This window comes from Gymnoscopelus microlampas, assembly GCF_963454915.1.
Source record: "Gymnoscopelus microlampas genome assembly, chromosome: 9".
NCBI classification, from domain to species: domain Eukaryota; kingdom Metazoa; phylum Chordata; class Actinopteri; order Myctophiformes; family Myctophidae; genus Gymnoscopelus; species Gymnoscopelus microlampas.
Window position 1 is genome coordinate 31575840 of NC_139946.1, and position 26541 is coordinate 31602380.

Consider the following 26541-nt stretch of genomic DNA (forward strand, 5'->3'; position numbering starts at 1 on the left):
ATCGCACCTCACGTCACTCTTACGTTGACCAATAGTGAGAGGCTGACAAGGTGGTTAGTATGTCTATTTTTAAAATGGTTTCTTGTTCTATCTTCACGCTATTTAGCAATATTAAAAAATGGGGTAAATTACCACAACACCTCGCTGAAATATATTACAGATCATTCATACAAACAGGGTTGGATTACCTGGGGGGGGGGGGGGCGGGGGGGGGGGGGCAGCCGCTCGCATGCGCTCGTTGCGTTTGTGTGTGTGTGTGTGTGTGTGTGTGTGTGTGTGTGTGTGTGTGTGTGTTTGTGTGTACCGCCGCTCTACAAGCGCAAGTTTTCCTTCTAGGCGCAGTGGCCAATATATTATGACACAACTAGGTTGCTATATTTACATGGCAATTCATTTATAACTTAGAAAATTCTAATTATTAAACATACATTAAAAAGTATATTCAAAATGTTGAGCCCTGATAAGACATAATTGAACTGCAACTTTAATCCCTGCACCTGGTCAGACTGAATTAAAGGGTTTGGGAAATGTAGACTGATATGTTTGGTATTTATGTTTTAAAACTTACTTTTAAAACTATTTAACAATTTAATAAAAAATGCATGTTGCATTGGCAGATCAATACCTTCTCTTTCTGGCTCCTGGCTTTGATGATCTTGGCGGCCAACGTCAGTCCAGACGAGTTCTCCACACACTTGTGGACTTGTCCAAAGCGTCCCCTATTAGCACCATATCAAACACATGAACAGGGCAGCAATGGGTTAGGCCCGATTTAGACTTTGTCATATGACGGCGTAAAAATGAAGAACTGCACACAATGAGTAGAGGGCGCAATATAAGCCATTATTATAACTTATTTACATAAACTCATACATACGACTTTGGGGGATGTCAAGGGCCACTCAGGCAAGTACATGAACATGTATCCACACACACACACACACACACACACACACACACACACACACACACACACACACACACACACACACACACACACACACACACACACACACACACACACACACACACACACACCGCAATAAGCTCCCTCAGTAATATAATAATGGGGGTTTTGTACTATGTCATTACGTTGGATATTTGAGCGATGTGCTTGCGTGCTGAAGGGTAATCTCCAGTTTGAGGGGCTGGATTTAGCACTGGCTTGTTGCATCAGAGGGGCCGCTATTACATAAATGCCCCCTGAGACTCCTAATCATCTGCCCTTGAGGGGGGCAATGTAGCCCCTTCACAGGGTGTGACATTTCCACTTATTTCACAAGACGGGATTGATGAGTTTTCTGTTCATCCTGTGTGTGTCTGACTGTGTATAGTTGTACTGTACTGTATGTGCATGTGTATGTAACTATGTCTCAGGAGGCTGCAGGAGGCTTTCCCAGGGCCCAGCACAAAAATAAATAGCATGACTTGGTGTTATGAGAGCCATACGTTCAGACATTCAGTGGACATACAGTATGAGGGTGTGGTGTGGTGCACCATGGGAAAAGACCCTGGCTTTCGTGGACCCTTTCTCCTAATTGGCATGCTGGCTGTCAGCCCTCTGTTGACTCACCCTCCCAGGATCTCGTCTCTGTTGATGGTGTAGTACGTGGCTATCTGGTGGGGTTTGGGAGTCACAATGCGATGGTCAAAGGGGGCCGAAGGAGGCGGGCCTGAGTCTGAACAAAAATGAGAAATAAGATCTGATGCACAGATTTGTCTCATTAGCAATGTCTCATGTAGCCACAGCCTCACAACTGTGGGACATATGTTTTGGTCCTGCCAATCCGTAACCAGTTTTTTAAAACATTCTCACATATTTACAACATGACAATTAATCCCAATCCATATACTGACATTTTTGGGGTACTCCCCACTGAACATAAGCCCACAGAACATCAGTCAAACACTATAGCCTTTGCTTCACTTGTAATTCGACGTCTCATTCTCGTTAATTGGAAATCTATAACACCACCTTCCTTCTTCCAGTGGGTTGAGGAGACGATGAAATTATTGCCGCTGGAGAAGATTAGATATACTACATCTGGGACACTAACGAAATGTTATCTTACATGGTCTCCTTTTATAAGTTATGTTAAGAACCTGACGTTCACATGACATAAATACGTTTAGAATGTCTATGGCTGGATCTCGGGTCAGTGGCCGTGCCAGGAGGTTGGGTCTGTCCCCTTAATGTACCGTATGTATGCTTATGGTCAACGTTGTAGTGACTACTATGGGTACTACTGTATGACTTGTATTGTGCCTCCTATATTTTTTGGATTTTTTTCCCCTTAGTTTTTTATGTTTTCGTTTTGTTTTGTGTATGTGCTTGCTCCTGTACTGTGCCTTGTGTGGGTTGGTGGGGGGGGGGGGGGGGGGGGGGGGGGGGTTCTAGGGGGGGTTCTAGATTGGGGACAAAACTGTTATTGATGCCCCCAAAAATTCAAAAAATCAAGTTTGAAAGATGGCAACGCTGTATTTCCTCCTAAATGAATTGTGGTATCACTTAAACTATTAGTCATTTCTTGCTGTCTTGCCTGATCTAAACTTTTTGCGTGCCATGTTGCCTAAAAGCTCAAGCACATTGCATTGTGAAATGTATGAATCTGGCTCCAGTAATTTATATTATACTATAAATGGACCACAGAAACTTCACTGCTTACCAATAATGTATTCCGTCACCGTAGACCCTTCCACCTCTTCTGTCTTCACTTCATCTGATTGGACAGCCTGACTCTCTGCCCCCTCCGCCACAGGAACTTCGACGTCCTCCTCTTTCTCGCCCTCCACACGACTTTTCTTATGGTCATCCTTCACCACGCCTTCCTCTGTGACGCGGCGCTTGCTGCAAGTGGCCATGTCACCAGCTTCCTCAGAACTGTAATTTTATGCAGCAAATGTTATGCATTTAGAACATCCCATAGTTGTCACGATTACACACACATATTATAATAATAACAATACACATTTTTTTTTGTGTTTTTAGTTATTACCTCTATATTACGCTTTTGAAAGCTTGAATGTTTTGATTTGTTCTTGTTGAGCATTTTATGCCTGTAATCTATTAAATCCCTTTATTAAGGAAAGGACTCAGAATAAGCCTATTGGCTTCCTTTCTTTTCTTGCACAGTGAAAAAAATGGAAGTCCCGCACACTGTCTTCACTTACAGCAGTAGTTTATTAGGCTACAACGTTTCGGTCTAAATGACCTTCATCAGGTATCTTGAGATACCTAATGTAAGTGAAGACAGTGTGCGGGACATCCATGTTTTTCATGTTGCACTGGTTGCTTGCTCCTATGCATCTGTCCCAGTAGGTGTGCAAAACCTTTCTCTACAAAATGTTCATAAACAGTAAAAATGCTTCTTATTTTTAACATACTGTTAGCCGCATTTTCTATATTGTGTTAATAAACTAAACTAAACTATTACTATGGGCACATGTCAGGAACCATTGGTTCCCATGACTACTTACTTACTTACTTACGGTACTTCAACTATTACGTACCTTTCCTGTGGTAGAGGACTGGTCTCACAGATCTGACTGGGAATGTCTGGGATAGTGCCAAGGACCTCTTGTGGTTTAGACTGCTCTTCATCTGGTCCTGTGGTTCTCCTCTTCTCCTCCTCTCCCTCTGCCTCCACTTCTTTGGGCCCACGTGTCAGGATGTCATCCTGGCTTTCGTCGCCTCTCTCCATGGCCGCCTTCTTCCTCTTCTCTGCCTCCTCCCCCTCTACTCCCTCTTCCTCTGGTCGGGCAATGGCCGCTGCATCCAGGATCAACTCCACCAGATCCCCTCTACCTTCTCCCCCACCCTCCTCTGCCTCCGCGCCGCCCTGGGAACGCTCAACATTCTGCCTGTTGAACTTCTCTACCTGGTCCTGCAGCTCGGGCTCCGTCAGGGGCAATGTATCTGTTGGGTGGGACAAAACAGAGAGGACCACACAGCAAACCTTGTTACCAAGCTGCATTTTACTGTTCTTACATGTCATCTTCAGCATTACTGCACTGCAAGCCATCATTTGTAATGGTTTAATGCAATGTTATGAATCCAATAAATCACTTTAACCACATGAATCATAACATGAAATTAGCAGATTTACAAGATAATGTTGTGAACTAAGTATTAAAGGGTGTAAGTGGTTAAAAGGTGTATCCTTGGTTCACGCACAGTGATTTGCTTTAAAGTGAAAGGGACATTGAAACTATACTGTACCTGCTGCATCTGAGGCCTTCTTCTTCTTCTGAGTCTTCAGGCCTTTCAGGCTTACTTTGGCTTTATCCTTCCCATCCTTTCCCTTGTTGTCTTTCTGTGAGGGTTTTGGAAAACAAAAAGTGAAAACGGACATAAATTAGATTAACAGAAGGCAGGATACACTACTAAACTTCACAGAACGCAGTACTGTAGGTATCATCTGGACACAGGTACAGTACAGTCGACATCCTAGGCCTTGGCTGAGATATACGTTAAACTAAAGCCTGAGTTATACTTAGTTGCGCAGGGGTCACATGCCGATGTACAGGCTCACAATGTATCGAAAATAGCCACTGCGATGGACTGTGAGCTTGAAGATCTGTTATATTCGGTATGCGCCACCGGCATGCAACTAAGTACATCAGCCTTAATAGTGTAACATACGTTTGTCTTGAGGCCTCACATTCCACTCAGGGCTCACTCACAGTTTGTTCACATATCATGAAAGCATTATATGCCATGGCTGTTTATGGAGTCCTATTTCCAGTGGAAACAGTACGGTCAAATAGACAGTCAGTCCAAGGTGTTTGTTGCAGTTGCTGCAGTTGCCGCCGCAGCTCAAAGTGAGGGTTTCAGGTTATGCTGGACAGATTCTGTCTTCACTAGAAAGATTGGAGAGCTCTCCTATCATCTCTCCTGTCACTAGACCGCATATGGTATCAAACAAACACACTTGTGGAGCCATTCTGAATAAACACAAAATGGAGTGAACCAAATTGTATGAATGCCTTTATTTAGAGCTGACTACTATCATGGACTATTCTAAAACAAATCACTAAACACTGAAGTAATAAACATGACATTATGGATGTTTACATAACCCTGTCCCCACGCACACACATTAAGAGATGCTGAGTCAGTCAGCAGACTTCAAAAATAGCTGCTAAGACACATAGACATTTACACTCACGCATGGACACGCATGCACAGACACAGACAAGCATGCATCAGTATATTTTCTATAGTAGTTTAGGCATGCATGGAGGTACTAACTATATAATTGCTGCTATGCATAGTGTGACAGGAATTTACTGACAAGTTCTCCAGCCCACGTAATCAATCACTCTGATAATATCACCTACTCTTTCACCAGTATTGGGCAAGTTACTCAGGAAGTGTCTCTTCATTACTCCTTTAAAAAGTAATAGTGTTGTGTTATTACTTGGTATCAAAAGTAATTAGTTATGTTAGTCATTACATTACTATATTACTTTTATATGGACATATTTATAAAACAAATTGATATATTACTTAGTTATAAGTTACTGCCCAACATTGCCTATCACACACCGACACCCACACCCCCCCCCCACACACACACACACACACACACACACACACACACACACACACACACACACACACACACACACACACACACACACACACACACACACACACACACACACACACACACACACACACACACACACACACACACACACACACACACACACACACACACACAATTGGGTTGTGGTAAAGTCATAGCCCTCAGTATATTTTCTATAGTACTTCTGTACTTGAGGTATGCATTGAGGTACTAACTATTGCTGCCATAGTGCATAGTGTGGTGGGAATGTACTGACAGTACTGCAGCCCACGTCATCAATCACTGCAGTAATGTCACCTTTCCAGACAAGGCCACTGTGACTGACAGGACAAATAGCCTATGCTCTGAGCCCTTTGACATTCTGTGCCCTCTGCGTTCAACCCGCTACTGAAAAGAGGTGCATACAGTAGGATAAGATCATCTGTCTGTGGGTGAACAATATCAAGAGACAAAGAACCTTATTAACAGAACTTTATTTAACCCTATTAAACCATACAGGCCCGAAACCCAAAGTCAACTACTTTGATAACATACAGGAGAATTAAAACAGTTTAGAGCCCAATGCCTCATTATTATCTATTTATATCATTATTTATTCATCAGCATCCTACTTTTATTTCCACAGGCCAATAATAGACACAGAATATATTCGCACGGGCGCCTGGTAGCTCAACCAGTTAATGCACTAACCACATAATCCTTAGAATCCGATGCCCAGAGTCATGGCTTGCATGTTTCCCCGTTCTCTCTGCCCTCGATTTCCTGTCTCTACATACTCTCCTATCCAAATAAAGCATAATATGGCAAAACGTAATCTTAACCAACCCCAGGGTCCCTATTCTGGGGGCGAACATTCAGCGAAAATAGCTGATCTACAAGATTACAATGCCATATGTTGCAGCAAGTTGTGAGCTTGTAGATCTGCTATTTTTGGCGAAAAGGGAAAAAGGAGGGGGACTGGTATAGGGAAAAAAATAATATCTTCACATGGAAGCATTAATGCTTCCATGTAAACTGAAGCATGGTTTCATTGTTATTACATTAAATGTACTTTTTAATAACAATAAAACCAGTAAAGTTTCTATATGGAGCCTTTACAACCTCGCATAAACATTTAACGATGCGCCACTTTTTTATGCCCTAAGAAGAACCATCCTTTTAGCATCATTGGTCACTTGTCAGTGACACTGACAGGTTCATTTCTATGGAGTTCATGGTATGTAAATCTGACAAGGACAATGCTGTAGGTCAGAGGCTGTATCAAGTCCAGTTGGAATGTAATTAGCAACTTTTTGGATAGCATTACAATACAGAGGACACAGCTCAACTAGATCCCACACTATCCAGGATTTAGGACACAGCTGTTGGATGATGTATACTTGTATCTCTTCATAAGAGTCACCAATTTGTAAATAAAAGGAACTATATAGAAACAGAAGTCCCATTATTCCGACACCCCAATAGTCCAAAAAATGTTAGATTAATATGAGGTCATGGTTACGGTTACGGTTAGGCTAGGTACTGCATAATGTGTGGCATCTGACCAATGATACTTCAGAATAAAGACTAATGCCATGGCACCAACATAAAGTAGTAAGTCATAATCCACTTTGTGTATTTCTTTGCACTGTACCTTTTAAATGTTACTCTTCTGAGGTTTTATGTTTAAGACTTTTAAACTTTCTTTCCTTTTGGCTAAATAATGTCCTCTCACATACAAACTCACCTTCCTACCGGTTCTGCCAGCTTTGCTGCCAGGCTCTTTGAACAGCAGCTCCACCAGCCGGGAGCTTTTCACCACCTCCCCGATGAAGCTGATCACCTGCTGCATGCCCTCCACCAGCCTCTCCACCCCATCCAACCTGTGACCCTGTCGCTCCATCTTCTCGCTGGTCTCCTGAACCGCCCCCTGCAGCTCCCTGCATGCCATCTTCACCTCTGAGCCCTGACCGCCCCGGACCTCCGCCCGCATGGAGGCCAGGTCGCGACCGACCCCGCTCACGTCCTGGGACAGCCCGTCCAGCCGGGTCAGAACGGTCTGCTGCATGCTGAGCAGCTGCTCCATCTGACAGCTCAGGGAGTCCAGGTGGCTCTCAGCGCCGCGCAGGGTGGCGTCGCTGCTGGCCATTCTTGCAGAGGATGCGAGCGGCTTTTCCGGTGCGGCGGCCGATGGCTTCTTCCCCCCGACTTTCTGACCGTGCAGAGGGTTGCGGTCGTAGACTTTGGCCAAAGAATTGACCAAGCTGGAACTCATGACTGCTTTGGCAACACAGGAAGCTGCGATGGGTGAACGTCCGCCTGGAGCCTGAAGTCAGTTTCCTCCGTCACAAAGCAGCATGCAACACAACTCCTCTTGCCTCCTTCTCACCTCAGGACAAGGAATTCCTTCAGTTGATTTCCGTCAGTTGATTTCTTTCCAGCAGGACTCTTAACAACTAACTCCTCTCATAGATTCCATTCAGTTCCATCCAGTCTCGCATGGAATGACAATGAACACCATGTTCTACAAAGCTACAATGAGACAGGGAATCTGCTGCACCAGGAGAGGTGCAGAGAGGACATGCTATAGTCTATCTGGCAGACCTTCTACTTTGACTACCACCACAGAGGAAGGTGGAGTGCTTAAGAATAGCCGGTGGGTGTCCTCCAAATAAACAGTGCAGCCCCCCACCAGTCCCCCATGGACGTCAGTAAGTAAGTGGCCAGTGATAAGGGCTGATGGCTCGGTGTGCGGTAGGGGATTGGCGGGGGCTGGGGAGTTATATGTGTGTGTGTGTGTGTGTGTGTGTGTGTGTGTGTGTGTGTGTGTGTGTGTGTGTGTGTGTGTGTGTGTGTGTGTGTGTGTGTGTGTGTGTGTGTGTGTGGGGGGGGTGGGGGGTTTAGGGGGATTGCGATGTGACATCTGAGACACTTGAAAAGCTTTTCAGCCAGGTGTCAGAATCTTGACTATTTGCTATTGAAATACGATCCAGTAAAATGTGAGACAAGTAAAATAGAACAAACTGTTACTATGGATGGACACTAAAATGATTTGATAGTTAACTACATTTTAACTGTAGGTATATATCCCTGTAAAGGTCTTGTACAGGATCGTTTGAACCAATCTTCTAATTTACTTATCAGTGCATTTGGTCTTAACACAGATGACAGGTGCAAGGCCTGTAAAACTTTATTAACCCCCTGTTAAAGACATTAGGCATTGTGGGTATTTCTGAACTCAAATGCCAAACAGTTCTCATAACTGACTTGTTTTCGCCCAGCAGAAGTAATGGCAGAATATTGCACAATTACTCCTCAAATGTGCAGGTCAAAGCCCTTGTCCCAAAAACAAGTTCTGCACTTGACGTCAATGGCAAATACATTTCACAATACTATAGCAAGACCTGAGATGATGGCTAAAATGGCCATGCCAACAACACTTTGGACGCGATGATATTCAGAATCTGCAGTAGCATGTGATCGTCACTTGCACTTACTGCTCAACGCAAATGTTCTGGTTACCTCTTAGTGAAAAGGCATCAGTTGAAGTTCTTTACGTGTTCAGTAATGTAGAGAATCTAGGATTCAAAATTCAAAGAATCAAAGACCTTATTTGTCACATATTTATGAGCAGTGAAATGTTGGTGTGGCAGACTCTGCCAGACTGCGCTACAAGTAATGACCAACATAGTACAAAAATATAATACAAGTAGGGAATAAAAGTTAATGAATTAATTCATCTTATAATACAGGTAAGGTACTGTATAGTAATAGCCTACAGTACAGTAATAGTGTGCAAACAGCATCATTATACCCAGACACTGGTGTAGTGAATGTCAATTTAGAATTGCACCTTCCATGGGTTGATATAGTACTACTGAGGTAGGATAGGAAACATACAGAATAAAGAATGTACAGAGAAAATAAAAGTAAATGTATGAATAAATTAGCAACCAACGATATACAGAATACAGTTAATGGTATATGTCTATATGTTGTAGCAAAAAAGAAAAATAGACAGAATCTCAGAGTGCATAAAATAATGGATGAATAAATTAAAGATATACAGAATATACCTTCATGCAGCAGAAGGATGAACACATTATACAACAAGTATATACAGTACATGGCGCAAATGGCAGTCAGTATTATGTGGTGAACTATAACAGTTTTGCCCTATACAGTAGGTACGATATAAAAACAATATACAGTATGCAAGGAGGAACAAGATGCTTTGCGATAGTGGGTTATATAATATAGACTTGCCTCTCAATCAGCATGAGATGCAATAAGCACAGAGTCCTGAGTGTTAATTTAACCATGGCAGTGAGCTGTACAAATGGACCCGAAAGGTTTTATTCATTTGTACACCGTCATAACTAAATGAACACTCAGGATTTTACAGTGCAGTGAAGGAACACAGGAAGCAGGTGGCTACTATTGACACCAAACAACTGTTGGTAATAGGGTGAAGGAAATAGCCACAAGAGGAAGAGAGAAAATGTAGGCTACTGCACCTCTAGGGTTACACTGAAACACCCGTCCAGCAAACAAGAGTGCATGGAATACGGACGTGTGAACACTGTGACATTCGTGCACACACAATTGACACTTGTTTCTTCTGCACATTTCTCAGACAGTGCACTGACCCCAAAGCTTTCCACCATCTCAATACAGCGGTGTTTAGGAGCAGGGAGCCTGAGCCTGACCCATATCTGGCACCTATAGAGTGGCGCCTGTCCCATCATCCCTGGAAAAACCTGACCTAGCCTACTTGTTCGCTGGCACTGTGCCACATTCATAGAATGAAAGCCGTCAGCTGTCAAGCCCAAAGCTCCGGCGTTCATATCCCCCAGTCCTCCCCTATTTACCTTGATTCTCAGGTGGGGTTGTGCGATGACGCTGATGAAAGCTAAAAATAGCAGAAACACTGTGAAAGTCAATACATGCTTTCTCACTGAAAGGCTAAAGAGGTCATTGGTGTTGATTGGGAAACTAATGCACACACTGACCAGGCACCTGTTTGTCACATCTTGGTATATATATGTCTCTCTTATACTCTCATAACGAACACTGAGGATTTTACCATGTACTTTCTTTCTCACAAGGACTATTGAGGGCACCGTTGTACTAGGGCTGCTGGCTGCAACTATCAATTATCTTAGTGAAAAATCTATTATTCTATCTATCTATATCAACGAATCTATCAGAATTGTTTTTAAATAATCGACTAAATTGATTAGTCTGATTAACCACATAAGCCCTATTTTCTACTTTGATGTACAACTGTGTTGCGCAAAAATTGCGCAACACTCTATAATGTACAAACACAGGCGATCAATGAGCTTGTAGATCTGATATTTTAGGTATTTTTGAGAATCAATTATTTTAATAAAATACATTATTCTTTTAGAATTGATAAAATTGATTTGTTCGAGTAACTGTTGCACCCCTACATTGTACCATTGGCCTTCAACCAATCAAAGAATCATGGCATAATTCTCAGTTGGTGCCATGTTTTGATGCAGTCTGACACGTCATGGACAATCCTTTGTCTAGAAAGAATCCTAGAATGTGAGAACAGGAGGGTGAGAGGGTCAGGTGTTGTATGCTATGGGTGGTTTAAATATACTGTATCCTGGCACAGTACAATTTGACAGATAAAATCAGATCTGGCCTGGTACACCGGCCCTGGAACAGAATCAGACAAGCCACTAACAACGGACACAGTCCAGCCTATGTATAGGGTTACTCAGCAAGACTGCGAGACAAAGTCAATACATAATGCTTATTCTCGCTCCACACGCTATCCAGTAATACAATCTGGCAAGGGCTTTCACCTCGCTCACTCAACAGCCAATAGCCTCAACAAGATAGGATAGAATGGAGCTCAGTCAAAGGCTACAATAATAGCCTAGACAGACAGTATGTGCATGGAAGTACATTTCCCCCCCGAAGCTAACAGCCTATGTTGAATTGAGCAGAATTCAACAATAGCATGGCAAGAGCTCAGCTGTCTCGGAATCGCATCTTCCGCACTGGCTACCATCAGAGCCTCGCTACCATCACACACAGGAGCGCTGTACAGTCGTTCAATTTCAGTCTGTCTTACAACATAGGCCTGGGGATCCAAAACGTTTTCATGGTGCGACCAACCCAGGGAGGTATTTTGTGTGTCAACTTTAAGAGTTATGGTTTCCATTAAGGTGAACAGGTACTGTACTAGCTATCTTGATGACAAAGTCATGAAGGGCATGGCAGGATTGAAAGGAATGCAGTGTCATAATAGTTTGATGCAAAGGTGCCTAACTTTGATCAGAGGTGAGGAGGTCTGATGGTGAGGCTCTGGATCAAGGGTTTCCATGGATCATGATTGTGGAGTGTTACTACGGTTATTATTAGCATTATTGGACACTTTGAAACGCTTTCTCTCAACTGACATAAATTAACTTTACTTGTCCAGTTCTGCCCTCCTTTGCCTCAGTGCTCCTTCTCAACAGATGACATGCCTTCTGTTTTTGCTCTTTTCCTGCAACATTTTTCACATGTGGTCACTCACATTACCGTTGACTTTAATTGTTTCATTGTCTGGCACACCTCACACACTCTATTAATCCATTGTCTTAAAATATAAATACTAGTATCCCACAAGGATTGAACGGATGTTTTGACATTTTCAGGGAATCTTGTTGTCCTCATATGATGCAATCATGTACGAGTACAACATACAATACCACAAGTCTCCTGCAACATATTAATGAGAATGTCATCCCGACACTTTATGAGTCACCAACATTATTCAAACAATTTTTTTAAAGATTAATTTGTGTATTTTAGAATATGTTTTTACATTATAATGAAACATATGTAGGCTATATATATTTTTCTTTAAAAACAAAAAGGAGTGCCACGGACATAGACAAGTCTTGCCACAGACATGTTTGTCTATGTACGGATATGTTGATGATCCTGCAAACTTTGGAAGCCAACCTTAGCCAATCAGGATGGAATATTGGGGAAATCGGACAGATCCGTGTTGATCACATGACTATAGAGATACTGTGTACCGATTTGCATGACGTTTGGATAAAATCTGTAGGAGTAATGTGGGTTTTGCACAAATCGGCTTCCTGGTGGCACTATAACAGGCCCATGTGAAAAATTTGGGGCAGATGTTCTGAATTGGCATCGAGGAACTGTGTGTGCACAGTTTCGCAGCGAGCGGGCCAACGGTCACACGGACAGGACACACACACACACACACGGACGGACACGCGGACGGAAGGACGGACGGACAGGGGATAAAACATACTCTCTCGCCATGCCTTTCAGCCTGGCGGAGACGATAACACTCCACAATCATAATCCATGGTAACCCTCCATCCACATCCTAGATCTCCTCCAACCTAAAAGTTAGCTCACGTCTGATCAAAGTTAGGTGCCTTCGCATTAAACTATTGTGACACTGCATTCAATTACAATCCTGGCATGCCCTTCATTAATCACTCATCATGTAGGCCTACATATATTTTTTGTCTCTCAAGTTTCCTTGTTCCTTGTTGGCATTTTATCCTTGATGTTTCCGTGAGAAGCATTTAACATGTAATTATTATGTCTAATAAATCAAAAAACAATCAAGTGTAGCTTGTAGGGTGTGTCTTTTTCCATAGTACATGTGCATGCCTTGGACATTCTCATCAACAGAGAATACCTGATCACCGTAATGGAATACACTAGCTACCATACCTTGCCAAACCAAAGCTGGAAGAACTTGATCTCCTTCTGTCCTCAAGTAACACTGTCTTTTGACAGCCAGCAATCTCTATATTAGCTATATGATGTATAATACGCACCCACTCACCTTTGAAGCTAAGTGGCCCTTTTGAGCTTGAAGCACTGTCTGTACTGATGAGACTCAACTATTATTATCCAAAATAATTAGGATTTAATGTGTTGGTCGTTAAGTGGCTCAGTATTTAATGCAGACATACTATCGTTGTAAAATGTGCAGCACATTGGAATAGACCCTATGACACATTAGGAGTCCATTAGTATACATTTAGGGCTAGGCCACTGTGTTTTTGGTAAGATGATTATTTTGCATGTCCGTGGCAAAAATGAAATATTAATGACAATGTCCATCACAAGCTGCCATGGTGATGACCCCTGCTCCCACCTCGTTATCCTTGCAGCTGCAAACAACTTTATTTGAGACAGGCAGCAAGCATGTTAAGTTCACTCCCCCATCAATAAATTGTTGCTTTAAGTTTTACACTTCACATTTTGTGCAGATTAGCTACAAAACTTAACTGAGAAGTGTTCATTGCATGAGCTTCTGTTAGCTTAGTTTGTACAGAGTCAGGTTAATTGTTTCCCCCTATTTCCAATCTATGTGATAATTAAGTAAACTGGCTCCTGGCTGTAGCTGCAGAATTATTTATCCCTGGTCTGCTACTGCTGAAGCATGCATGTTACTGCATTAGCTGTTTCTCACCTCAAATGTTTTCAGGTACATATTTTAGTACATTTTGATCTTCACCTGCCTTATCTGTTTTATTTGATCATTAGTATTGAAGAATGCAAATGGGAATGATGGCGAATAGGCTACATAGAGAAATGTTAATTATTTAAATTTGTACATGGTAATGAGAATGAGAATGTATTGCTTATTTTATTGCAATTTGCACTGATGAAAGTCCCACATGGACTGAAGCTGTCAAATGAAATGAGTTACTTTGCCCTCATCTTAAAGTTAACGTGTTAGGCTGTTTGTGGTATGATGCAAGGTTAACAGCATAGCTGGGCAAACATGTTAAAAAATAAAATATTTGTTATAAAGTAAAGTGTACATGATTAGAATATGCTTAAACATTTGGCAATTAAGGTCTAATATTTCTACAATTGCTACAAAACCTGTATCCAGTCATTTTGGGGCATAAACAAGAAGTTAAAAATAAAAATAAGTCTGATAATGATGTACCATGCATGTTCACATCATGTATACTGTACATTACTTAAGACCATTTTTCAAACATGTATATATTTTTTATTTTGGACTAAATAGCCAATTTTACATCGAGGTGCCCATACAGTATGTCCCTAGTGCCCACCTATCCTGCATCCAATGCAGGAGGCAGAAGAGAGGGTAATGGCAGTAATGACATACATCTTGCACCATTAGCATAAGACATCCAACATACTACATTTCTGGTGTGAAAAAGCATGAGGGACACCCACAAAAAGACCACCCCAAAAATCGGCGTGCGCATATGTGCCCTTTCGTGTACATTTTGAGCACCTGCCCCTTCAGCACTCTCTGCACGGCCCTGCAATGGACCAAAAACAACAAAGGATCAAATAAACACACTCAAGCCCAGAGTACCACCAAGGCTGGTGAAAAAAGTTAAAGTAATATTATTACTCAAAACGTGAAAGTAATTAGTTACTTTCACGTTACTAGTTACTGGAAAAAAGTAATAATATTACTTTAAGTTACATATTACTTTAGTTACTTTCAAACACTAGCCGTGAACACTTTCGAGATTTTCAAGTGGTTGCGAGGTTGGGAACCACCGCTCGACACTAAATAGCTTCTCCAAAAATAGCCGATCTACACCTCACAGCGTTGTGTAGATCAGCTATTTTCATCAGATTGTTGCCCCAGAACACATACGCTAGGGTTCAAGTAGTTACTGATGTGACCAGGTTTGGCAATTGGCAATTTAATTTAATATACAGTACAGTAGGCTAAAAGTTACTGAAATAACACACACACACACGCGCGTGTGCACGCTCGCGATTGGACCACAGTCATCATGGTGTTATGCAACTTGGAAGACAACTGGGTGAAACATGAGTAGCTAGGAGAGGAGACATTCTGGCCTCTGTGACTGTGGGTGAACTCGCAGTCCACCCAGGCTCTAATACACACATACCAAACATACACACACCCTGATACATACTGTAGACAGAGAAGCAGACCAACATACACAGAGTCTGATACAGTACACAGAAACACAGACTAGCAAACATAACCTGAATACATAGACACGTACAGAAACTGATCAGCAAACACAACCTGACACATACACGGAAACAGACCCACACCCACACACACACACACACACACACACACACACACACACACACACACACACACACACACACACACACACACACACACACACACACACACACAGTGTTTTTCTAGCACCTTAACTAACGTCCATAAGTATATCATGTACAGTATACATCTGCTGCTATGCAGCTCACGCACCTTTATTTATCTCAGGTGTAAATATGTAGATAACTTGTTTTGTTTTTTGTTTTACATGGTGAACCATGTAATCACAACGTCTCTGGTTCGATTCCAACAAGTCACCTGGAGTGCATGTTTTTCCCCCTCTCGGCATGCACTCAATTAAGTCTCTGTACTATCAAATAATGATCCTGTCTGATTCAGACACTGACAGCAGAAACTAATTTCACTTTAAATGCACACTACAACTGAGCTGAACTGTACATTACTGGTCCAAATACATGTGCCTTATGCCCTCTGCTCTGGTAATTTACAAACAACAACCATTTGTGCAGATGCAGAAGAACATTTCTGAACGCATAACACTTTAACCTTGAGGCAGATGGGCTACAGCATCAGAAGACCAAACTGAAGAACAGGAAACTGAGGCTACAATCTGCACCAAAATTGGACAACAGAAGATTGGAAAGATTTTGCCTGGTCTGATGAGTCTCGATTTGTGCTGTGACATTCGGATGGAATGTGACGTCTACAGAGGAACGTCTACAAAGAATGGATCCATCCTGCCTTGTGTGAACAGTTCAGGCCACGTATTAGGCGTACCTAATAAAGTGGTCGGTGAGCAGTGGTGGAAAAAGTACTCAAAGTTTTTACTTAAGTAAAAGTATCAATACTGCAATGTAGAAACACTGTTACAAGTAAAAGTCCGGTAATCAAAATTGACTTGAGTAAAAGTACATAAGTAAGTATTGGCATCAAAATATACTTAAAGGGCAAGACCACTTTGGTAGAGGTTTGGGTTGTGTAGTTACCTTGCCATGATGTAACTCCAAAGGTGGGCAAGAAATTAAAAATAATGCTCCATAGATTAGAAATTGATAATTCAAAATATGCTCCTCATTGACATACATTGTACGGTAAAACTGCTCTCAAAGTCACTCTTTTAGCACAAAAACGAACGCAAACAAAGTTGATTCAGACAATATAGAACATCACCAAACCCAGTACTGTTTTTTTTTTAAATAAAAATGTCAACTTCCTGTTGATTTTGCCATTTTTAATCAGTAGAAAACCCGGACTGGATCCAGATCTTCAAATAGTAAAATCAACAGGAAGTTGACATTTTTATTAAAAAAACAAACAGTACTGGGTTTAGTGATGTTCTATATTGTCTGAATCAACTTTGTTTGCGTTCGTTTTTGTGCTAAAAGAGTGACTTTGAGAGCAGTTTTACCGTACAATGTAAGTCAATGAGGAGCATATTTTGAATTATCAATTTTCTAATCAATGGAGCAATTATTTTTAATTTCTTGCCCACCTTTGGAGTTACATCATGGCAAGGTAACTACACAACCCAAACCTCTACCAAAGTGGTCTTACCCTTTAAAGTACCAAAAGTAAAAGTACACATTATGCAGAATGTCCCGTTATCATATGTCTAAAATTCATTAAAATCTTTTGAAAATAGCAGATTGAAAAGCTCACAACGCGTCGCAGTTGTGAGCTTGTAGATCGGCTATTTTCAAATAGCCAAAGTTTAAATAGGGCTGAAGAGGGTATGTTTTGTAATAATAATCAAAATCTACAACAGTAGAAGTAAAAGTATAGAAAATTGGGAATACTTCAGTAAAGTAAAAGTATCGAAAATTGGGAATACTTCAGTAAAGTAAAAGTATTGAAAATTGGGAATACTTCAGTAAAGTAAAAGTATCTCAAAGTTTTACTTAAGTACAGTACTTACTTTAGCTACTTTCCACCACTGTCGGTGAGTGTATATGTACTGTATATCACCTCACACCTTATTACAGTATTCTGGAAGCAAAGGGACACAGTGCCACCAATTGGTAAGATAAATATCACCTTTCAACATGTTTAGAGTTGTGCACAACATGCATGCAAACATTTTTTTGTTTGTTTCTGTCTTAGACCTGTAGGCTGCAGTCAGACCACATTTTGTTTGGTCAATATCACCACTGGCTGACTTCTAGGCAGACTATGGTCAGGGACGTGCACAGATAGACTCTAGGTGGTGCAAGAGCACCTGCCCTTTGCCCTCTTGACCAGAAGTGCCCCTTTTCAGTTTACAGCAGGGGTCTTCAACAGGGGGTCCGGGACCCCTAGGGGGTCCTCAGAGTTACTACAGGGGGTCCACCAAATATTTGTGTGATGATTTTTCTTTTTACCATAACCACTTGAAACCTAGCATCCCTTTTCTGAGGAGAACTTTAGCCAAAAATAGCAGATCTACAAGCCCACAACGCCTCGCGCTGCAAGGCGTTGTGGGCTTGTAGATCGGCTATTTTTGGCAAAGAGGTATAGGTGTAGAGGGAAAAAAGAGCAGACCAAGTCAACAAAAAATAGTATAATTTACTTGAGCACCTGCCCCTCAAAATGTCTGTGCACGCCACTGACTATGGTGGCTGTTATGCCCGAGGTCGAGGTGAGAGCTCACAGGCGGCTAGAAGAAGTGCAGACAGTTGGTGTCTGTTTGTGGTGGTACTAACATTTCCATGTGGTGCATGGTGGTGGTTTAGGCCGACAGAGCACTCCCAGTCATCCTGACTCACTGGATAGGCCCCTATTGAATTAATGACAGTTTTCTGGAGGGATGAGGTATATATTATTACTGACACATTATCAGGGACCCCCAATAGAGCATGGGTCTTCAAAAGGGAGTCCCCCTACCCCTAGGGGGTCCTCAGAGTTACTGCAGGGCGGCCAGCAAAGTTTTGTGTGTTTTTTTTTCCTGTCAAAACACACATTAAAATATAATCCAACATAATTATCAGCAAAGATCATGTGTGAACAAACAAACAAACAAACAAAAATAATTTAAACAACAGAGGTAGGCTACTGTCAAATGATGCTATGAAACATCAGGCAACCCATAGTCACTTAACCCTTTGGAATACTCCCAAAGTAGTCTCAAATCTCTCATCCATCAACAGACACTGATGAAACAACAATCATCTAAATATGGTGAAATAGCTTTGAAAGCCTCTTATCAAGTAACAGAAGTGTTCTCAAAGAAAAACCTAAGTTTAATATGCAGCACAATGTGTATACAATATATGTAGTGGGGTCCCTGCTTTGTATCACGCTCACTCTCAGCAAGGGGTCCTCCTTGGTCTGAAAAACGTTGAAGACTTTTTCCTTAGACAGCTGAGGCCTGTTTTGATCTCTACCACTAGAGGTCAGAAGAGCACCAAAAACCCTTACCTCTTTCAAACACTGGTACAGTAGGTCAAGTTGCACACTGGGTCAATTGTGAAATACTCCCACTAATGGATAAGTTGTTAGTGGAGAAGATGATTCCAGGTCAGTATCCTCCAAGGCATGTTCATGCCAGAACATTTCACTTTATGCGCTCTGTTTATAATGCCAACGCCTGTCAATCTGCACTCTTTAAGAGCAACATGCTAACACCTCATAAACATGGCTTGCAGTCAAATATCATTTTAACCACCCGCTGTGACTCTTTGCGCTTGATTCAACTCAATTTTAACTCACACTGTTCCCTCCCTCTCTTCCTTGCTTACTCTCTCCAGCGCTCAGTAACTGACTACAATCAATTTGTTCTCTCTCTCTCTCTCTCTCTCTCTAAAGCAAGAACAAATCAAGACCAAGACAGAATGAGACCAGAAGAATGTGAAGCCGTGACCATTTCTTTACTGGTCTGCTATAACAGTGAGGGCTCACAATTTACTGAATTTCTATGCCACAGTTTCAAGAGGAACAACATCATTATTTAGGAATTTAAGTAAAACACAAATAGACAACACATATTACTAGCATAACAGAAGGCAATTCTTTATTTTACTTTTTTACTTAGAAAAATCTCAAAATTGGAACAAGGCCTAATACCTTACAACTGCTACTGATGGTGATGAAGTTATGAGATAAGCCTGCTAATATATAATGGCCTTTATTCAAAACTAAGCAAATTACACCACTGTTCTATTAGTAGTTATAAAAAGTGAATCTATATGAAATATAAAGACTATGAGAAAAATGCTTTCTCAAGTAATTCATATGAGAATGAGCCAAAACCTAAACTATGTTGACAGTAACGCTATAAAAGCTGCAGTAGACTAGACTAAACTTTGCAGAATTTAACATAAGAAAAATCTGGAGTCCTGTTGGTCTGAGTATAATTGCTGGTGAGACCTGGTAGTAATGGTGTAGTACCATTACCAAGACCAAGGTCTTGAGACCAAGACCATCAGACTCAAGATGGTCTTGAGACCAATAATACCATGAAAACATACTTATAGTAGTGCTGTAGTCATCAAGACAGTCTCGAATACAGCACTACCTGGATAGTCTATTCTTGCAAATACTCAGGTCTCATAACTTCACCTCACACACACACCTCATTAAACACATTGCTCCCCCGCAACACACATACGCACACAGGGGGGTATTTTTACAATCTTCTTTGAAAGATGCCACTAACATGTCCTGAGACTTAAGGAAGATCCTTGGGCAATTCCAGTCATCTCTAATTTAATAGTCACAGTCACAGCACACAGATAAATCATACACTTATCAATGCCAGCATAGAGGATGGTTTACAATCATGCCTCGCCTGCTGTATGTATGAAACTGTGCAACCCAACACACAAAGTAAAACAGGACACCCGCCATTATGCATTTGTGGTTCAGTGTGTGTTTGTGTGCGACTGTGTGTGTGTGTGTGTGTGTGTGTGTGTGTGTGTGTGTGTGTGTGTGTGTGTGTGTGTGTGTGTTTTTACCACTAGCTACAACTAGTTGGTAATGAGTTATGCAAACGTCAGTCACTGGACACCAGGGACAGGCCGGGAGCCCAGGAGAAAACAACACATTCCTCACAAGTCCCCGTACCAGAGAGAGAGAGAGAGTTTACATTGCTTTGGCAATGTAAACGTGTGTTTTCTCATGCCAATAAAGCCCTTTGAATTGATCATTTGAATTGATAGAGAAAGAGAGAGGGAGAGGGAGAGGGAGAGAGACACACACACACACACACACACACACACACACACACACACACACACACACACACACACACACACACACACACACACACACACACAGAGAGAAGTGGGGACAGTAGCCAAGCTTGTACACAGTAAAATCGTCAGTGTTAACTTATCCATTCGTAAGTCTGTGCATATACAAAATGTGACCAAATGGACACTCAGGATTTTACAGCGTATGGCTGGTCGGACTATGACATTTGATCCAGGAGTGACACTTCAAGACCCACATAGTGAACAGTCTCCTTTCCTCATGACTACATACCACTCTACTGCCACTCTACTCTTCTACCCACCACTTCCCTGCCAGTAAAAGTTACTCACTCACTCTCTCACTCTCTCTCTCACTCACTCACTCTCACACACACACACACACACACACACACACGTGGGCCCAAGGCCACACGCACACACAAACATGAGAACCTACATTCTGAGGGTGTTTATTCTTTCACGTGAAACCTTTTTTTTGGGGGGGTTTATTTTTGGGGTTTTGTGCCTTTATTGATAGGACAGTAGGGTGACAGGAAATGCGGAGAGAGAGATGGGGAGTGACATGCAGCAAAGGTCGTCGGGATCGGGACTTGAACCCATGGCACGCTGTCAGGATACATTGTAGCCTCGGTGCCCGGACCGCTGGCGTGAAACCATACCGTCTCAATTCTATGTTGCCCCCATGCACTTCTAATTCAGTCCCAGCAGCAACACAAGAACAGAGGGGGGCAAGTCTTTCCCACATTAGACAAGCTCACTCACACACATTAGCAGCTAAGCTACATATTGAGTACAGGTATGTGACTCGTTTGTGGTCGTCCCTGGTACAAGAAACGTACGAGGAACCACACACACACACACACGCGCACGCACGCACGCACGCACGCACGCACGCACACGCACATGCACACGCACGCAAACACAGAAACCTCGTGAAAGAAAGCATTGGGCCTCATTCTTGAAATATGCCTACGTACAATCTAATTGTATGTGTGTTGGGAAATATGCGGGAAGGCATGACGACATGACATGACTGACATGGTTTCTACTTGCAAAATCACTTGTCAAATCTTTTCAGCACAATTCTAGACCCAATGATTAAAACCATATTAAAAGTGTGTACACAGCAGCAGAATAAATCCTGCTGATGGAACTCAACTCTAAGAGTTACGACATTTTTTGTCAGAATGAGTCACGTATGAATTGAAATCTGTTCAGTTATTTGGATTCTGCAGCTGACTGTCTCCTCAGACTAAATAGGTCAACTCTATGCTCTCTAGGAGATGGGATTCAAAAGTCATGACACTCGTGTACTGCAAAAGGATGATATCAGTACATCCAACACATCGTATTATGTACCAATAACATAGAAAAAAGGAGGGCTACAGCATTCAAATCCTGTGAAGAGTTGTTGTAAGGTGCTCTTTCGTTCAAAAAAGGGGGAAAACATCCCTAATCAAAGAGTCCAAGACACTCTTCATAAAGTTTAAATGCTTTAAAACCAGGCTAGTTAATCTTTATCTTTATGAAGAGTGCCTTGGACTCGTTTTATTTTGTTATTATACGTCTTTGTATGTGCTTGAACAATGTAAATATGTTTGATTAAAAGGTTGAATGGCAAGAACTAAGGGTAATGCTTTACTCAGTTTATTGAGACGAACGTTTGTGTCATGTCTGTCGACTGGGAATGTGGCTAAATGAATTGTCCTTTGAGATAAATATAGTCGTTTGAATCACGTTCATACATGGTCCAGGCATTCTACACCTTTCAGAATGCCAATTTAATGGGTACTTGGAGTAGGCATGGGGAAATGCACTCACTCACACAAATAAAACATACTTGAGTGCAGATACAAAATACATCCCTAAGTAGTTTTACTACTACTGCTAGTACCTAGCATCTCTCTTTCTCAATATTGATAATGTGAACATACTTTGGGGGTGCTTATTGGTTAGATATTTTTATGAGAAATTATCATTTGTAATGTGAAAATAACCAAATAGGTACATGCATTCATTGTTAATGTCACTCAGCTAGAAAGGTCTAATACTGCACAGGTAAGTTCACAATATTGTATCACTTTACTGTAACACAGCCTTTGAGACTAGGAAAAGAAAACATTTAAGCTGTATCATGATAATATGATAACCAAAATGCCAGATGACAATATCAATATTATGATGCAGCTCTACCATGCACGCACTTGTTCTGTCAGTGCGCATCATAGAATGTACTTTGACACTGCAGGTGGATAGCTCCAGACCGGTACGCCCATGACAAAGTATTAAATGCAAATTATATTTATATTAAACACAATCCAGTTTAGACCTGGAATTGAAATAGATGGGTGGATTTTATTTTGGACAAGAATGTACAATGAAACTATTTTTGGTGACATCAATCCAAAAGAAGAGACAAAGTGTATTGAAATATAGATACTAACAAAGATACTAATAAGTAAATAACTAGAACAGTGCACTAACTCGGTCAGGCTGGGTTGGCTACCCAGGGCCGGCAAATTTTGGAAGTGATTCATAGTCAATAGGAATGGGATATGGAACATCTCTGACTAATACATCTTGGTCACATGATTTGTGTGAGTTTCAAAAAGTGTGTTTTGTAGAAACGCAACATTGCAGAAAATCTTGTCTGGCGGAAATGGGCCAAACTGTTTAGCGGCCTGTTATAGCATCACCATGAGGGTGATTTGAAAAATGTGTGGAGGTTCTTCCTTGGCCTACTGGGTTTTATGCCGATCTGTCCAACAGTACGAGATAAGCTGTTCAGAGACAGACGGACGGACGGACGGACGGACGGACGGACGGACGGACGGATGGATGGATGGACGGACAAAAGGACAGATGCAGGGGCGAAATCATAATATCCGGCCTTTGGACGTCTGGCCTGGCATAGATAATAAATATTAAATATTCAATGTAGGTACAGTAATAGGCAGTAACAGAGTCAACAGAATAACAGTTGAGTTTTGAGTTGAATCTGGTGTATTTGGTCCAGAGACATTCAGTATGTAGCCCTTGCACCTCTGAGCATGAAGGGGGCAAAACAGTCCATTGTTCGGGTGGGAGGCAACCTTGATGATGCTGATGGCCTTTGACTATAGTAGCAGTGCTGATGGTATATGGACTCAGTTGGTGGTAGTAGTGGCTAGTGGGCCTATGATATGCTGAGCAGTTTTTCACCACCCTCAGCAGTGATTTCTGCTCCAAAAGAGTGTAGTTGCCAACTTGCCATACAGTACCAAGCTGTGATGCAGTAGGTAAGGATACTTTTATGGTGCACCTATCTGAAACAGAGTGCTTCTCAAACCATCTTTAAAGGGGCTTTAAAAATGTCTACAAATCAGGTAGTCCTAGTGTAGTCTCATGCAGATGGAGGTGTGTGGGTGTGTATCTATGTGCATGTACGTGAAGGTGTTTGCCAGTAAACTGTAATGCTGCTGCCTGATGCTGCTAAATGTGTCATAGTTGTCTCCACCAGTCCATCCGTCCGTCCGTCCGTCTGTCTGTCCATCCGTCCGTCCGTCCGTCCATCCACGTGTCTGTCCGTCTGTGATCAGCTAATCTCCGGCACCGTTGGCCCGGTTGACATGAAACTGTGCAAACACACTCCCTGCATGCCAGAGCAGAACCTGCCCGAATTCTTTACTGTTCTTTACTGTAGGCCTGTTATAGCGCCACCAAGATTTTTGCAAAAACAACAACTCTTTCCTTTTTATCACCAAATTAATTCCAAAAAACATGCAACAGAAAAATGTGTCAAAGTCTGATGGGATAGTTGGGCTTTCCTCAGCCTCCTCAGGAAAAAGATACATTGGAAACATTTATTATACTACTACTGGACACCTGAGTGCTTTCTCTCTAATTATTACAACAATACTTTTATGACATCTCCACAGTATCCTGCCTGTGGCATAAAAGTACACGCTTCGCATGATGCTCTTTTTACATTAAAATTCATCATTGGTGGGTCCTTCTGCTGGCAACGTCAGCAATTTATCATCACACATTTTTCCACTACTTATGCTTCGGAAAGTGCTGTTTCCCTTTTCAGTGATGCATGTCATTAAATGCATGGATTGTAACAGAGTAAAGCAATACAGCTGCAAAACTTTATGATGACTCAGTTGCATTTCCTTGGACTTCATGACAGGATTATGTCTGCGTATTAAAGTGGTAGGAGATGAGCTAATGGGAATAGCATACTGCAGAGGGTACACAAAGTAAAAGCTAAGTGGGACAGCTCACTGTGTAGGCAAAATATAGACGTCATCCCCTGAAAGTGCAGGGGGTGTGTGAGGTCAGATGACGTAATCTTTTCCATGTATTGGACCGTGTTCATGTGCTAGGTCTCCACGGAGGAAATGTTGGATGAAATCAATTGCCTGGGATGTCTAATATTTGGTGTGTCACAAATCACTTGTCGGTAGAAATGCAAGACCAGGAGAACCACGCCTGTCGTTTCATTGCAATATGCACTGTATAGTACACTCACAACATGTGTCTGCAGCAAGTGATACCCTTAACTGCAGTGTCAATAAGATAAGATAAGATAAACTTATTTTAATCCCTGGAGGGAAATTCTGTTCAATAAACAGTGGGAAACGGCCACACGGGACAACACACAGACATGACCGGTTTATGCTTCCTCAAACAGCACGCAGAGGAAAATCAATTTGTGGAATATTTTGGTAATGTTCGCTTGTTCGCACCCACAAGAACGCAATTCCTCCCCTCTGAGATATAAGTGAAAGCTGACAGTTACTAAAGCGGGCCACCCACAGATCACATGGACATAGCTAAACTGAGATATTACCGGGTCTTCTTTCCAAGGCCCAAGTGAAAATCAATCAAAGCAACCTGCTGTCATCCTGTGCTCCTCTACACAGAGTGACAGTGGACTGTCAGGGCCTGAAGGTCATAAACAACATTAATTCAAACAAGCAAGTGCACAATAGGTGCACCAGTGGCCCAGGGAGTAGAGCGACTGTCTTGGAATCGGGAGGTTCCCAGTTCGATAACCAATTCGATCTTCTGCTGGCTGCGTGTCACAGTGTCCTTAAGCAAGGCACTGAACCCGTAACTGCTCCTGATGAGCAGGTTGGTGCCTTGCATGGTTTCCTCCACCGTGAATGTGTGTGAAAGGGTGAATTTTATGCACATTGTAAAGTGCATTGGAGAAAAGACATATAAACTCACCATTTCATGTAGCCTTTAAAATTGTGTTAATCTCAGAGTTACAATAACAATAAGATTTTTCTGTGTACAGAAGGCGATCATATCTGTCATCCTTATCGATCTGCCATATCAGTCTGCATTGTGTTATTCAGCATATAATCAAAGAGATGACTACTATTGCTAGTGCTATACTAGCGCCGTCTTGTTTGCACCACAAGAAGAGAGCATCTGATTGGGTGAGACAACATCCATGATAGATTTACTTCACATTTCTGTTCTACCCATGTTTTTGATACCTTACTCACTTCAATAATAAAAAGAAAAGCTGAGCTTTCTTCAGATTATTACCTGGAAACTTAAGTCAGTCCCACATGGCACAGGAGAACATACTCAGTAATACCTCTGTATCTGGAGACTGTGAGGTCCCCCTCTTCCTCTTGTAGGAGAATAAATTCCATATCCGTCGCCACAGGAAGGAGGCCACCAGGCATACACTCCCAATTAT

General features: G+C 41.9%; 1 protein-coding gene across 4 annotated transcripts in view; it reads right to left on the reverse strand.

Annotated features, from left to right (window-relative positions):
- Positions 1-26541, reverse strand: part of mylk4b (myosin light chain kinase family, member 4b) — a gene marked incomplete at its 5' end in the record, with an annotated part of 54436 nt that overhangs the window by 4457 nt on the left and 23438 nt on the right. For 2 of the 4 annotated variants that reach the window (XM_084067891.1, XM_084067889.1), the window contains 6 exons: positions 626-719; positions 1574-1703; positions 2667-2881; positions 3511-3916; positions 4220-4313; positions 7318-7845. In XM_084067891.1, coding sequence (XP_083924017.1) covers positions 626-719; positions 1574-1703; positions 2667-2881; positions 3511-3916; positions 4220-4313; positions 7318-7845 — 1467 coding nt within the window. Of the gene's footprint in view, positions 1-625; positions 720-1573; positions 1704-2666; positions 2882-3510; positions 3917-4219; positions 4314-7317; positions 7846-26541 lie in introns of those variants that run through there. The other 2 variants (XM_084067890.1, XM_084067892.1) reach the window with 2 other exon arrangements.